We start from the raw sequence: 13,807 nt of genomic DNA, 5'->3' as shown, positions 1-13,807 counted from the left end.
TACCCTTTAAAAGGACATCTTTGTATCTTTTTTTACTCCTAAAAGTTGCAAATTAGTACACTAGTACTAGTATTCTAATTAGTCAATTAGAGAACAAATTCGTACCTTAAGGTAATACTATAAACCTTTTTGTGGTAAAAAAAAGGTACTATATATCCTTTTAAGGCCAAAGTGACAAGCTATTGTTCCCCTAAAGGTGCAATTTTGACACCTATTTTTTTCTGTATGAACGTAAAAAATGTCTGTTTTAGTGCTGTCAATACCTCAATGTTATATTTCGTTGTGTATGAAAACTTAATAAATGTACTTGTGGTAAAACTACACTTTAGGTTAGAAAATAAACATGTATTCTCATGAGATCACGTTGGCTGAGGAAGTTTGGAATGAGCCCCCACATCCTCAGCTCATTCTACACCTGCACCGTGGAGAGCGACGACTTTGGGAACAGCACCACCCTCAACGGCAATGCTCTGCAGAGGGTTCTCCGGACAGCCATCACATTGTTGGAGGAGAGCCTCCCTCCCTCCAGAATATCTACACCAGGTGGTGTGAGAGTAAAGCCCAGAGGATCATCACTGACTCCAGCCGGCTAAGAGACAGCTTCTTCCCACAGGCCATTTGACTATGTGTATACCCTACTTGGTACTGTATTGTGTATATCTGTATAATGTGTGTATATACTGTATTGTACAACCCCAAATCAGAAAACGTTGGGACAGTTTGTAATGTGCAAATAAAATAAAAAAGAAGTGATTTCTAAAATTACTTTGACTTGTATTTCATTGCAGACAATATGAACACAAAATATTTTCAACTTCATGTCATTTGTAAATATGCATCCTTTCCTGTCATTCAGACCTGCAACACATTTAAAAAAAAGTTGGGACAGTAAAGCATTTACCACTTTGTAATGTTGCCATTCCTTTTCACAACACTTAAAAGACGTTTAGGGACTGAAGACACCAAGTGATGAAGTGTTTCAGGTGTAATTTTGTCCCATTCTTCCTGCAATTCTTCCCCTTCTTCATTGTCGCATTTTGCGCTTCAAAATGCGCCACACATTCTCTATTGGAGACAGGTCGGGACTGCAGGCAGGCCAGTCAAGTACCCGTACCCTCTTCCTTCGCAGCCAGGACTTTGTAATGTGTGCAGAATGTGGTTTTGCATTGTCTTGTTGAAATATGCATGGACGTCCCTGGGAAAGATATCTTCTTGAAGGCAGCATATTATGCTCCAAAATCTCTATGTACTTTTCAGCATTAATGGTGCCTTCACAGAAGTGCAAGTTACCCTTGCCAAGGGCACTGACACAACCCCATACCATGACAGACCCTGGCTTTTGGACTTGTTGCTGGTAACAGTCTGGATGATCCTTTTCTTCTTTGGTCCGGAGCACACAGCGTCCATTCCTCCCCAAAATACTGATTCATCTGACCACAGTACACATTTCCACTGTGTGATGGTCCATCCCAGATGCCTCCGAGCCCAGAGAAGTCAACGGCGCTTCTGGACACTGTTAACATAAGGCTTCCTTTTGGCACAGTACAGTTTTAACTGGCATTTGTGGATGTAACTACGTATTGTGGTACTTGACAAAGGTTTGCCAAAGTAGTCCTGAGCCCATGTGGTGCTATCGCTTATAGATGAATGACGATTCTTGATGCAGTGCCGCCTGAGGGATCGGAGATCATGGTTGTTCAGCTTAGGCTTGCGGCCTTGTCCTTTACGCACTGAAATTCCTCAAGATTCCTTGAATCTTGTAATTATGTTATGCACTGTTGAATATGAAATATCCAAATCTCTTCCTATCTTTCTTTGAGGAACATTGTTTTTAAACATTTCAATAATTTTCTCACGTATTTGTTGGCAAACTGGCAATCCTCTGCCCATCTTTGCTCCTAAAGGATTAGATCTTTCTTGGATGCTGCTTTTGTACCAAATCATAATTATAATTTCAATCACCTGTTGACATCACCTGTTTCAAATCACATCATTATTTAACCCTTTTACCTCATTACTAGCCCTAAATTGCTCCTGTCCCAACTTTTTTTGAAATGTGTTGCAGGTCTGAATGACAGGAAAGGATGCATATTTACAAATGACATGAAGTTGACCAGACAAAACATGAAATATTTTGTGTTCATATTGTCTGCAATGAAATACAAGTCAAAGTAAATTTAGAAATCACTACCTTTTTTTATTTGCGTTTTCCAAACTGTCCCAACTTTTTCTGATTTGGGGTTGTATAAATCCTGTATTTTGTGTATATTTATGATGTTTTGTATATTTTATGTACACACCATGCCTTGTAAAGTGTACTGTAGTATGTTCCAAACACTTTGACAATTAAAGGTGATTTGATTTGAAATGTTTCTTGGTCAGCAAATTAGAATAATTCAACACCATAGTGCCATAATCACATTAGAATGATTTCTGATGGATCATGTGACACTAAAGACTTGCATTATGATGCTGAAAATTCAGCTTTGATCACAGGAATAAATTACATTTTAAAATATACTCACCTAAAGGATTATTAGGAACACCATACTAATACTGTATTTGACCCCCTATCACCTTGAGAACTACCTTAATTTTAGGTGGAATTTATTTAGCAAGGTGCTGAAAGCATTCTTTAGAAATGTTGGCCCATATTGATAGGATCGCATCTTGCAGTTGATGGAGATTTGTGGGATGCACATCCAGGGCATGAAGCTCCCGTTCCACCACATCCCAAAGATGCTCTATTGGGTTGAGATCTGGTGACTGTGGGGGCCATTTTAGTACAGTTAACTCATTGTCATGTTCAAGAAACCAATTTGAAATTATTTGAGCTTTGTGACATGGTGCATTATCCTGCTGGAAGTAGCCATCAGAGGATGGGTACATGGTGATCATAAAGGGATGGACATGGTCAGAAACAATGCTCAGGTAGGCCATGGCATTTAAACGATGCCCAATTGGCACTAAGTGGCCTAAAGTGTGCCAAGAAAACATCCCCCACACCATTACACCACCACCACCAGCCTGCACAGTGGTAACAAGGCATGATGGATCCATGTTCTCATTCAGTTTACGCCAAATTCTGACTCTACCATCTGAATGTCTCAACAGAAATCGAGACTCATCAGAGTAGGCAACATTTTTCCAGTCTTCAACTGTCCAGTTTTGGTGAGCTTGTGCAAATTGTAGACTCTTTTTCCTATTAGCCTCCTTGTAGTGGAGATGAGTGGTACCCGGTGGGGTCTTCTGCTGTTGTAGCCCTTCTGCCTCAAGGTTCTGAGTGTTGTGGCTTCACAAATGCTTTGCTGCATAACTCGGTTGTAATGAGTGGTTATTTCAGTCAAAGTTGCTCTTCTATCAGCTGGAATCAGTCGACCCATTCTCCTCTGACCTTTAGCATCAGCAAGGCATTTTCGCCCACAGGACTGCCGCATACTGGATGTTTTTCCCTTTTCACACCATTCTTTGTTAACCCTAGAAATGGTTGTGTGTGAAAATCACAGTAACTGAGCAGATTGTGACATACTCAGACCGGCCTGTTTGGCACCAACAACCATGCCACGCTTAAATCTCCTTTCTTTCCCATTCTGGCATTCAGTTTGGAGTTCAGGAGATTGTCTTGACCAGCACCACACCCCTAAATGCATCGAAGCAACTGCCATGTGATTGGTTGATTAGATAATTGCATTAATGAGAAATTGAACAGGTGTTCCTAATAATCCTTTAGGTGAGTGTATATTCAAATATAAAACAGTTGTTTTAGATTTTAGTGTTGTTCCACAATATTAATATGTTATTGTATTTATCAAATAAATGCATATTTAGTAAGCAGAAGGATCTTCTTTTGAAATCAAAAGGGTAGTGTAAAAGCGAACCACAGACAAACATACTCGGTTATCAAATCTCTGATATTGTCACTCTTCTGTAAAAATGCTTGTGTCACCAGACAGTGATCATGTTTGTTTATCTCTTTCAGATGATCAGCTTCACGCTTTCTATGAGATAGACATTTTGACTGTGAACAGGAGTGACATTATAGATGTCTTTTGTCATGTTGTGATATTGTGATAAGTGTGTGATATCTGATCAGCCAGTGCTGTGTAAGATTTGATCTCCTCATAAAATCATATTCCTGTCGGATTCAACCGCAAGTATTTTGTAATGTCTGTAAAAATATGGTTTTAGCTGTTGTATTGCAGATAATCAGAGCTAATTTAGCACGCTAATCAGGGTTTGAAACATACTTTTTTCCCAAGGTGAAATATTTAATAGCAAAATACAAAATCTTCAAGGACAGATTTAATAGAGGGATACAGAGACATTACACTTTATTTATTTATTTCCATTATTTATAGGCCTACTTTAAACTGTATGAACTGTGTGTGTGTGTGTGTGTGTGTGTGTGTGTGTGTGTGTGTGTGTGTGTGTGTGTGTGTGTGTGTGTGTGTGTGTGTGTGTGTGTGTGTGTGATATAATGTAATATAAACCTGAGTTCACCTACATTGTGAGAAACAGCCAGCGGTCCCCCCAAATCACAAAAAACCTGTGTGTGTGTGTAACCAATAAGTCCAATAAAAATGTTTAAACGTAAAATTGCACCTTTAGGCTGTGTTCACACTTGACATGTTTTTTGACAAGAAAAAGAGGACTCTTATAGTATAATAAACAAGCATTTGGTTTCGAAGATCAGCAGACAGCAGCTAACGTGTGTGTGTATAACCAAATTTATTAGATTGTGTAAACATAATCGGTTTATTACAGTTAACTGTAGATACATGTTTAATTTGACCATGTATTAAATTACAAAATGTGTTATTCTGTATATCATTTGAAAAACTTTGAATTAATGGATTTCCGTGGCATGCATCATATACTCATATTGTATAAATCCAAATCGGGTACTAAATAACATTTTTTTTTTCTGCTGAAATGCTGTGAATTAAATCTGTGTTCTGATATCAAAATAAAAAATATATCCCTTTAATTGTGACACTTACCACTAATTTTCCCTCTTCCTTTCTAAAGCGTCAAACCCAGGAAAGGAAATCTTCCCCATAAGCGCTGGATGGGAGCCATGAATCATGGGAAATGTAGGCTGTGTCCTGTAGTTCACTCCAACTCAGTGTGCGGCTCGGATGGACACACATACTCCTCAAAGGTGAGACATTCATCACGGGAATGGTGGTTAAATGAGTTTAATTGAGCTGAACGAAAAAGACTCGCCAATAAGAATAACTTGTGCTCTGTTAATTGTGACTGATTTCCATGTTTGATGAAATGTAAAGTGTGTGTTGAGGTTCTGGGGCTGGATTCACCATAATCTCCTCCTGTTCTCAAATATTTTTCGAAGAATGTCTTTTTAAAAAAGAATTTTACTTTTGTTTCATGCCGAGTTTAAGACCTGTTTTTGGAATCCAAAATATTCTTAAATATTTTTAAAATGTGATTTTTTTCCCCCCTGCTGTGACATGTATTGGAGCGGTTTCTACAAGAAAAAAAAATGCTAATTTTGATTCCATGGTCTCTTTAAGAAAATACCCTGTTGAAAAAAACAGTATATGCTGGTCAGGTATGTTTTGAAGCAACAGCTGGTTCTTGATAACATCAATGTTTTCTCCAGAACGACTGTACAGACAAATACATTTTTGTTGCAATATTGTCTTGTTTGATACTGTGAAGCTGCTTTAAAACAATCGTCATTGTAAAAGAGCTATACATAAAGTTGATTGATTGATTGATTGATTGATTGATTGATTGATTGATTGATTGATTGATTGATTGATTGATTGATTGATTGATTGATTGGTTGATTGATTGATTGATTGATTGATTGATTGATAAGCTGGTCCTGAGCTTGGGCTACTTTCTTAGGACCAGGGACCGGATACACAAAACATTCTTAAGAATAAAATTAATCTTAATTGCAAATTTCTTGGGCTATTTTCAAATACATTTCTTAAGATTGTTCTTAAGATAACATTTAAGAAGTATTCATATTCCTGAAACGAATGCTCTTAAAAATAATAGTATAAATAACTTCTTAAAGTTAGGATAACCCCCAACCTATCTTAAATACCCACAGGTAAGATGTTTAATTAATTTATTAGATTGTTTAAAATGTTAACCATTACCATATAACAGTAGCTAGCTAAATATAATATAATATGTATATACGTATATTACTAATAGTACCATGAATATGGACGAGTGAAGTGACACGGATCGATCGTTTAGCGTATATGATGTGTGCTCACTCAAGCTACAACTAGCGAGAAAGCACACCACACACACACACAGAGAGAGAGAGAGAGAGAGAGAGAGAGAGAGAGAGAGAGAGAGAGAGAGAGAGAGACATTCACTCTAGAGAAAGAGCGTAAGAAATACCAAATGAAAGGGAAAGACCCCTGCATCTTGAGACATCTTGAGATTTTAATGACACGGCGCATTAAAAACACAACGCAGAGTGATTAACTCCTGTCATGCCAGTCATGGCGAAAATAGTCTGCACACTTATTAAATCTACAGTAGGCCTAATCTGCACGCAGCGCAAAAAGACGGACTTGATGTGTTTTTCATTCAAGTCTTCAGCAATACTCAGATTTCATTTTCAGATTTTCACTCCAATTAACACCTTTTATTTTCACATGTGAGAAACCAGAAGGAGTATTTTTGACACAGAAAATACTCCATCAAACGTCCAACTTAATTTTTGAAACTTTGTCCATGTTTAGCATGGGAATCCAAGTCTTTAACTGTGTAAAAACTCAGAATGCATAAGATGGTAAAACAAAGAAAAATTAATATTTTTAAGAAATTATTTAAGAACTTACTAAGAACATTTCAAGAATTGCACTTGGAACTCATCTAAGAAACATGCATACCCACTTCTTAGGATTTATCTTAAACAGTTTCTTAACTTCTTTCTTATGAAGATTTTTTTTAAGAGTCAGGCCCCAGCTTAAACCAGGTGCCATGTTTCAAAACATACCTAACCAGCATATGCTGGTTTCTTAAGTGGTAGTAGCAGTTAAGAATATTTTTATTTTTATGAATGTTTTGTGAATCCAGCCCCAGGTGAGGTACGAGTGCAATCTGATCACAGGGATTTAACCTGAACACTATCAGACACAGGATCATTGTGTCCCAATGAGGAAAGAGTCACCTTTAAATTCCAATATCAGCGCGCAGCTCTCTCTCTCCTGGCGTAAATGATGCAGTGTTTGGTGATGGATGGTTAGGTGGATGAACTGTGTCCGCTGTTGATATTGGATTCTTGAGTCCTGCGCAATCTCCCCTCCAGCTCAAGAACAGAGAGAAAAACCTGAACCTCCAGCCTAACCTGTGCCTCCCGTCTGTGACCGCACTGCTTTAACCCCACCCACTCCATTTCCTTCAGCCAGAATGAAATTAGATGTGAGAGATGGAGTTAGAGAGAGAACAGATACAAGAGAGGGTTTGGACAGATAGAGAAATGAAAAGCACATGGACACGGCAGATATTTGGATTGCTCTTATTCCGCCGCTTCTGATATTTTCAGCTGTAATCAGTAACACTATATAGATAAAGACTATCAAAAATTAAAACATCCATGGAAGAAAAAAATAATTTGTATGACAAAATATCTGAAACTAGACTGAAATAAAACCAGATACAAAATAAAATACCAAAATGAAATATTTATGCACCATTAAAATACAGCTATACTGTAATGGCCCTGATGGAGACTTGCTTTATACTGTATTTCTATAATTACATCTATATACTGATGGATGAAAGGATAAGTAGATTTAGAATCAGTAACATTATATAAAGAAAGATTATAATAAACAAAAACATCCATCCATGGACAGTCATTTTCATGACAAAACCTAAATTAAAGCTTTATGTCCCACTGAAACTATGAAAGTAAATTCATGCCATGAAGAACTGCATGCGCAAGATAAGTTTTGTAAGTGTGTAAATCGACTCTCAAGTGTAAGAAAAAAATATTTGCATCATTTTACTGTTATTCTTAAGTGTAATTTGTGTATTGTGAAACTGCAGCTTCATGCTAACGCAAATAAATATGATCTGTATTCTTCTGACTTCCATTTTTCTGTGCTTAAACTTTTGACACGTTTCTTTCACCAAAATACGGCCAAAATCATTACACGCCTGTGAACATGAACGCACGCGCATGTGAAAACAACAGAGTCAGGAACTGCAAAACTGATTGGCCATGTAAAACCAACCTTTGTTTAAAGGGTCATGAAACCCCAAAACACTTTTTTTGAGATGTAAACAGATATGTATAGGCTGCACATCATTGAAAACACTAAGGGTACTCATTAATGGTATGCATATGTGAAAATAGTTATTTTTGCATTTTTCAGAGCGATTTCTGTCTTCCGGTTTGAAAAGTTTAGTCGGAGCAACGTCACAAATGCTGACGTCGGCACGGCCTTTTCGGCCCAAGTATGGGCAGCTGGGCACATGCTGACGTCGACCGCTCCGAGCGATTCTCGATATATATTCATGACATAAAGCTCATTCAGTCCAATCCCTGCGCTGTAGTATGCATACAAGATAATTTAGTTAATATGCATGAGACAGTCACTTCTGTCAGGCTCGTCTTACATCATTATTGTAGAGATATGGTGGGGAAGTTTTGGAAGCAGCGTGCGGAAAAGTCACGGAGGAAAGCTAGGCGTTGTGCTGATACGAAGTAACGTAAAGGGCGCCGAGCGAGCTGTAACCGGCGCCGTCTGTGGAAGCCTTTGCTACAAAGGCTCGGTAAAGTAAAATTCACCTGAGGAATCGCACGCCGAACCTGCAAGCGTTGACTATCTATGTCAGGAGTGCAAAATAACCAATCTGTAATCTGTAGGCTAATGAACAAAAGCCACGTCCTCTCCGTTTTATTTGTCGTCACAGCCATGCACTAAACCGCATGTGTTCGGGCTCTTAGTGAAACAGCGTGCTGCATATTTGGACAAATATAGATTTAGCTGCCGAGTGATAGACAGCGCGGATCGTCACGGCAATGCGCGGTCGAGACTAGCCTCAAACCTCTTCGCTTTTACCCCGATCTAGAATTACACATCTCTTATCACATCGCATGTTGGGTGGTTCACGTTCTCTTATCAAGTCGGCGCGTTGTTCATCTTGCCAAACAGCGTGCATATTTGGACAAATATAGTTTTATCACGTTTGCAAAATATTTCGTCATGCAGAATAACATTTATTTTCATTTCTCACTGAATTATGCTGGTTTGAACTTTGAAGAGCTGAATGATTTGCGATCTCTGCTGCACGCCACTCATAGCTCTCTCATTCGCTGTACTCATCCCTCATTTAATCTCTCTGTGGTAAACAATGCCAACGTGAACCAAGAACATGTCTCAGAACCGCTCAGCACCTACTGACAGACACTCCCCTATTTATGCAAACATTCCCTCTTTCCACACAATACCATCCCACCTTTTCACAGTCGACCACTCCCCTTTTAACAAGCTTTTTCAAATCGAAGGTGTGAAAAAACACCGCTGCAGCAGGGGGGTTTCATGACCCTTTAAAAAAAAAAAAAAAAAAAAAAAAAAAAAAAAAAAACTGTTGCAAATGTCTAAATTACTTGTTGTGCAAAACAAGTTACCGAAATGATCTGATTTGTACAGTTCCGTCTTTCTTTTAGCTGCGCTTACAGTTTTGGCACGATTCTGTTAATTTTGCAAGCGTGAGGAGGAAGGCGGGACCAGCTTCTTCTGTAGCCAATCAAATGAGCTGCTGCTGACTCTCGATTGACTCTTATCTGATTTGTTCAATAAACACCACAGACGCCAGAACACATCTTTATCTTCATTTGGCTCAGCATCGTTCTCACTGGCAAAATTTAACTTTTTATGCACACATAAATGTTAACACTTTTCAGTGTTAAAAATAAGATACAGATGCCTCAAAGGGGTCATGAATTGAGAAATCAAATTTTCCTTGAGCTTTTGACATATAAGAGGTCATATGTCCCTTAAAAATATCCAGTAAGTTTCAGAACTCAAATCTTCCTCGTTAGTTAAACAGATTTTATTAAAACCAAGCACATAAATTGCCTCATTTCGGGTTGTCACATTATTACATCAAAATGCACGCATAAATGTTAATAAATAAATAAATAAATAAATAAATAAATAAAGCACGATTGCTTAAGCCGTGCTCCACTAGGCTGACTATATGTGTTTATTCTGAATTTTGAGCTGGTGTCGTTATTGGATTGGTTTGGATATAATAATGTTTTATATATTATATAATCTGCTTACACCACTGAGCTGATGTTAAACTTTACAATAAAAACATTTAATACCCATTCTTTAATGACATACAAATGTTTAAACAGAGAAATTGTACACTTTTATCTAATAATTGAGCTCATTTCAGTTTTGATGCCTGCTTTAGGTCATCTTCTCTTCTTTTCAAAACATCATTTGGAGATGTCTGAGCATAAAGTTTATGAGTATCTGGAGTGTTGGTGTTGGAATTTGGTCCCATTCTTGCCTGATATAGGTTTCCAGCTGCTTAAAGCTACACTGTGTGATATTTTCCCACATCTAGCGGTGTAAAGGTATATGACGTCCAGTGAATATTAGTTTCTGTTCCTCTCAATTCTGATTTCGTTTTAACTCCTACGGTGGCCCATTTAGTCCAAGATTAACATGGCAATCCCCCTCTTCACATTCGACACGATGCCATCGAGTGTTAAAACGCGAAAGGCGAATCTTGAATTTGCGGGTATGTCCCTCTTTGGCTAATGTACTTTCAAGATGGCGGGGCAACATGGGGACCAGCATTCGAACCCCTCACCCGTATGTATTTTCAATGGCATATTATAAACTTACGAGAATACTTTACTACTTGAAAGAAGTAAATATGCATTAATGAGCACATTAATTTTTGAAAGAAATAAGTGTTTTTAGCTAAGAATAAACAAAAAAAAGTTATACAGTGTAGCTTTAAGAGTTTGGGGTCGTCTTTGACGTATTTTTGTGTTTGTTTGTTTAAATATGCAACAAATGTTCTCTTTAGGTGACTCTTCTACGACGAACCCATACTGTTTTAATAGATGCAGTATGGGGTTTGGCATTGTCCCGCTGAAGTACACAAGGCCTTCCCTGAAATAGATGTCATCTGGAGGGGAGCATATGTTGCTCTTAAACCTTTATATACCTTTTAGCATTCATAGTGTCTTCCAAAACATCCAAGCTGCCCATACCGTATGCACTTATGCACCCCTATACCATCAGAGGCGCTGGCTTTTGAACTGAACTCTGATAACAGGCCGAACGGTCCCCGTCCTCTTTAGCCCGGAGGTTTCCTACAAGAAGATCAAATTTGTACTCGTCTGACCATAGAACACTTTTCCACTTTGAAACGGTCCATTTTAAATGAGCCTTAACCCACAGGGCACGAAAGCACTTCTGGACCATGTTCACATATGGCTTCCTTTTTGCACATCATGACCAAGCTTTAGTTACGGGATTGTGTTGACCGACTGGTTTCTGGAAGTATTTCTCCTGTTTCAATCTTTGTGTATTGCCAGAGTTTACTTCTTCATCAGTGGACTTTACGGACTCATTTATCTGGCAGAAAATTGTTCAGTGATATGCACATTGCACACAAACACACACACACATGTTTTGAATGGTGTGTGTTGTTTAGGCAAGGCTTTTTTAAGGGGTCGGTGGAAGGTTTAGCACTCACCAAGATAACAAGAGCAAGCAAAGCACAGCAAATACACATCACAGATTTATTTAATTCTCTCTTTATTCTCCGCCATAATGGTATTATGAATATCAGCATAGCAGCAAATGTCCTCAACACACATATTGAGCTTAAATATGGACACATATGCTTACATAAGACTTTACAGAATGACATTAATATTATGTTCTTACATACAGTTTCATACATGCATCTTACAGTTTCAGCAATTCATAAGGGGTCTCATGTCTCAATATTAATTATCAGGACTGTCTGATATTTGTTTAATTAAGTCTGCGTTGGAAAATAAAGTATTACACTTTTATTTAGTCTTTTAATCTAAATATGACATCATCTTTAATTAAACCCCAAAGAACACCGCAGATTTTACACTGCTTCTGTGTGATCAGATCTGATGAAGCAATCACCCCGCTTCAAAGGAACTAAAATCATGTCATCATTTCGTGAGCGATAAATCTCAACAGTCTGATTGTGACGTTTAGCCTGGATGTGATAGTGTCTCCAGATGCACCACTCAAAATCATCTCTGTTTTTCCACAGTGTAAACTTCAATTCCAGGCCTGCAGCTCTAGCAAGAGCATCTCTGTGAAATGTGATGGTCCGTGTCCCTGCCTGCCAGGACAGGAAGTTATCAAACCACACACAGAGAAGAACGGTGAGTCATTTCCTGTTTGTTAAGATGCTGAATGGACCCGTGAACTGGCTGAACAGAGATTCAATCTGGAGAAATGAAGACAAGAGCTTGATACACACTGCGCAAAGCTCCAGTTTGTGTTAGTAATGTTAGGTTCTAGAACAAATCGTTCTTTTGAGCCGGTTCTCAGCAAGTAACCAGTCAAGCCGGTTCACTCATCAAACTGAATTGAACTTTAGTTCCGTGTTGATGACGCAAGACGCAAAAGCCGAAGTAGCACGTCCGACTGAAAAAGAACATGTTTATTAAAACATGCAAAAACCATACATTTTACTGTAATTTATTATACATGTAGATTCACGAGTTCACACTTACATCAATTAAATAGAGTAAAGATTATGCGTATTTGGCGTGCTGTCCGGAGAGGGCTCCGGGCTCGGAAATTTTCCCTGAACCCAGAGTATCCCCCCCCCCCCCCCAAAAAAGAAAGTTTAGAACTAGATTGCAATTTGTGATTTGTTTTGATATTTATAGCAGTTGATTTAAGTAAGTGCGGAGAAGGGGTGGTGGTGGGATGCTGAGAAACTGTCAATGACAGGAAGGTAAATCGGCTGTCTATATACACCTCCTATCATTGATTAACTGATTAGTTTAATGTGCCCCTCTTGTGCTCCAATTAGGTTAATTATCTGAGCCTGCTCCACCTGTGTTTAGTTAGATTTAATTGTCTGCGCGTGCTTCTCCCGAAATTAGTTTGTGAAACTTCAATTATTGTTAAGCAAAATATATACGTTTATAAAACTGGTTTATTCTTTCTATATAGCTACTTTAGACATGTAACATCAGCTTTTGTTGATCAGTGCCTGTAACGTGAGCTGTATTTGCGCAATTTTCAGTTGAATCCGACGCACTCACGCAAATAACCATTCGATTGTTTCAATTTGCATTGATACAGATTATTAATTTATATGAATGTTCCCTTAATATAATATGACACAGAAATGTATTAAAAATAGGGCCAGAACTTTAACGCGTTAATTAAGATTAATTAATTACGGGACTTTAACGCGTTAATTAAGATTAATTAATTACGGGACTTTTACTCGTTAATTAAGATTAATTAATTACGGGACTTTTACTCGTTAATTAAGATTAATTAATTACGGGACTTTTACTCGTTAATTAAGATTAATTAATTGCGGGACTTTAATGCGTTATTTAAAATTAATTATGCAAAAAATAAAGAACATAATTTTAACCACATTTATTTTTGCACCGCGGAACGTTTTTCAATGAATGTGTTTCGACGGACCGATTATACTGGAACACCAACTAGCGTAGCGTTCACAAGTCACCACAACAATGAACATGAACGAAGAAGCTGATGAGACCGCTTTGCTTGGCCCCGTGGATGGGAAATTT

At 38.1% G+C, this 13,807-nt stretch overlaps 1 protein-coding gene across 2 annotated transcripts in view; it reads left to right on the top strand.

Moving 5' to 3' along the window:
- Positions 1-13,807, top strand: part of spock1 (SPARC (osteonectin), cwcv and kazal like domains proteoglycan 1) — a 274,152-nt gene that overhangs the window by 217,229 nt on the left and 43,116 nt on the right. For both annotated transcript variants that reach the window (XM_067456978.1, XM_067456977.1), the window contains 2 exons: positions 5,029-5,161; positions 12,292-12,406. In XM_067456978.1, coding sequence (XP_067313079.1) covers positions 5,029-5,161; positions 12,292-12,406 — 248 coding nt within the window. The remainder of the gene's footprint in view (positions 1-5,028; positions 5,162-12,291; positions 12,407-13,807) is intronic.

The sequence above is a fragment of the Pseudorasbora parva genome, chromosome 11, assembly GCF_024679245.1.
Source record: "Pseudorasbora parva isolate DD20220531a chromosome 11, ASM2467924v1, whole genome shotgun sequence".
In the NCBI taxonomy this organism is placed as follows: domain Eukaryota; kingdom Metazoa; phylum Chordata; class Actinopteri; order Cypriniformes; family Gobionidae; genus Pseudorasbora; species Pseudorasbora parva.
The sequence above is the reverse complement of the archived record's forward strand: the minus strand, read 5'-3'. Positions and strand labels throughout refer to the sequence as shown.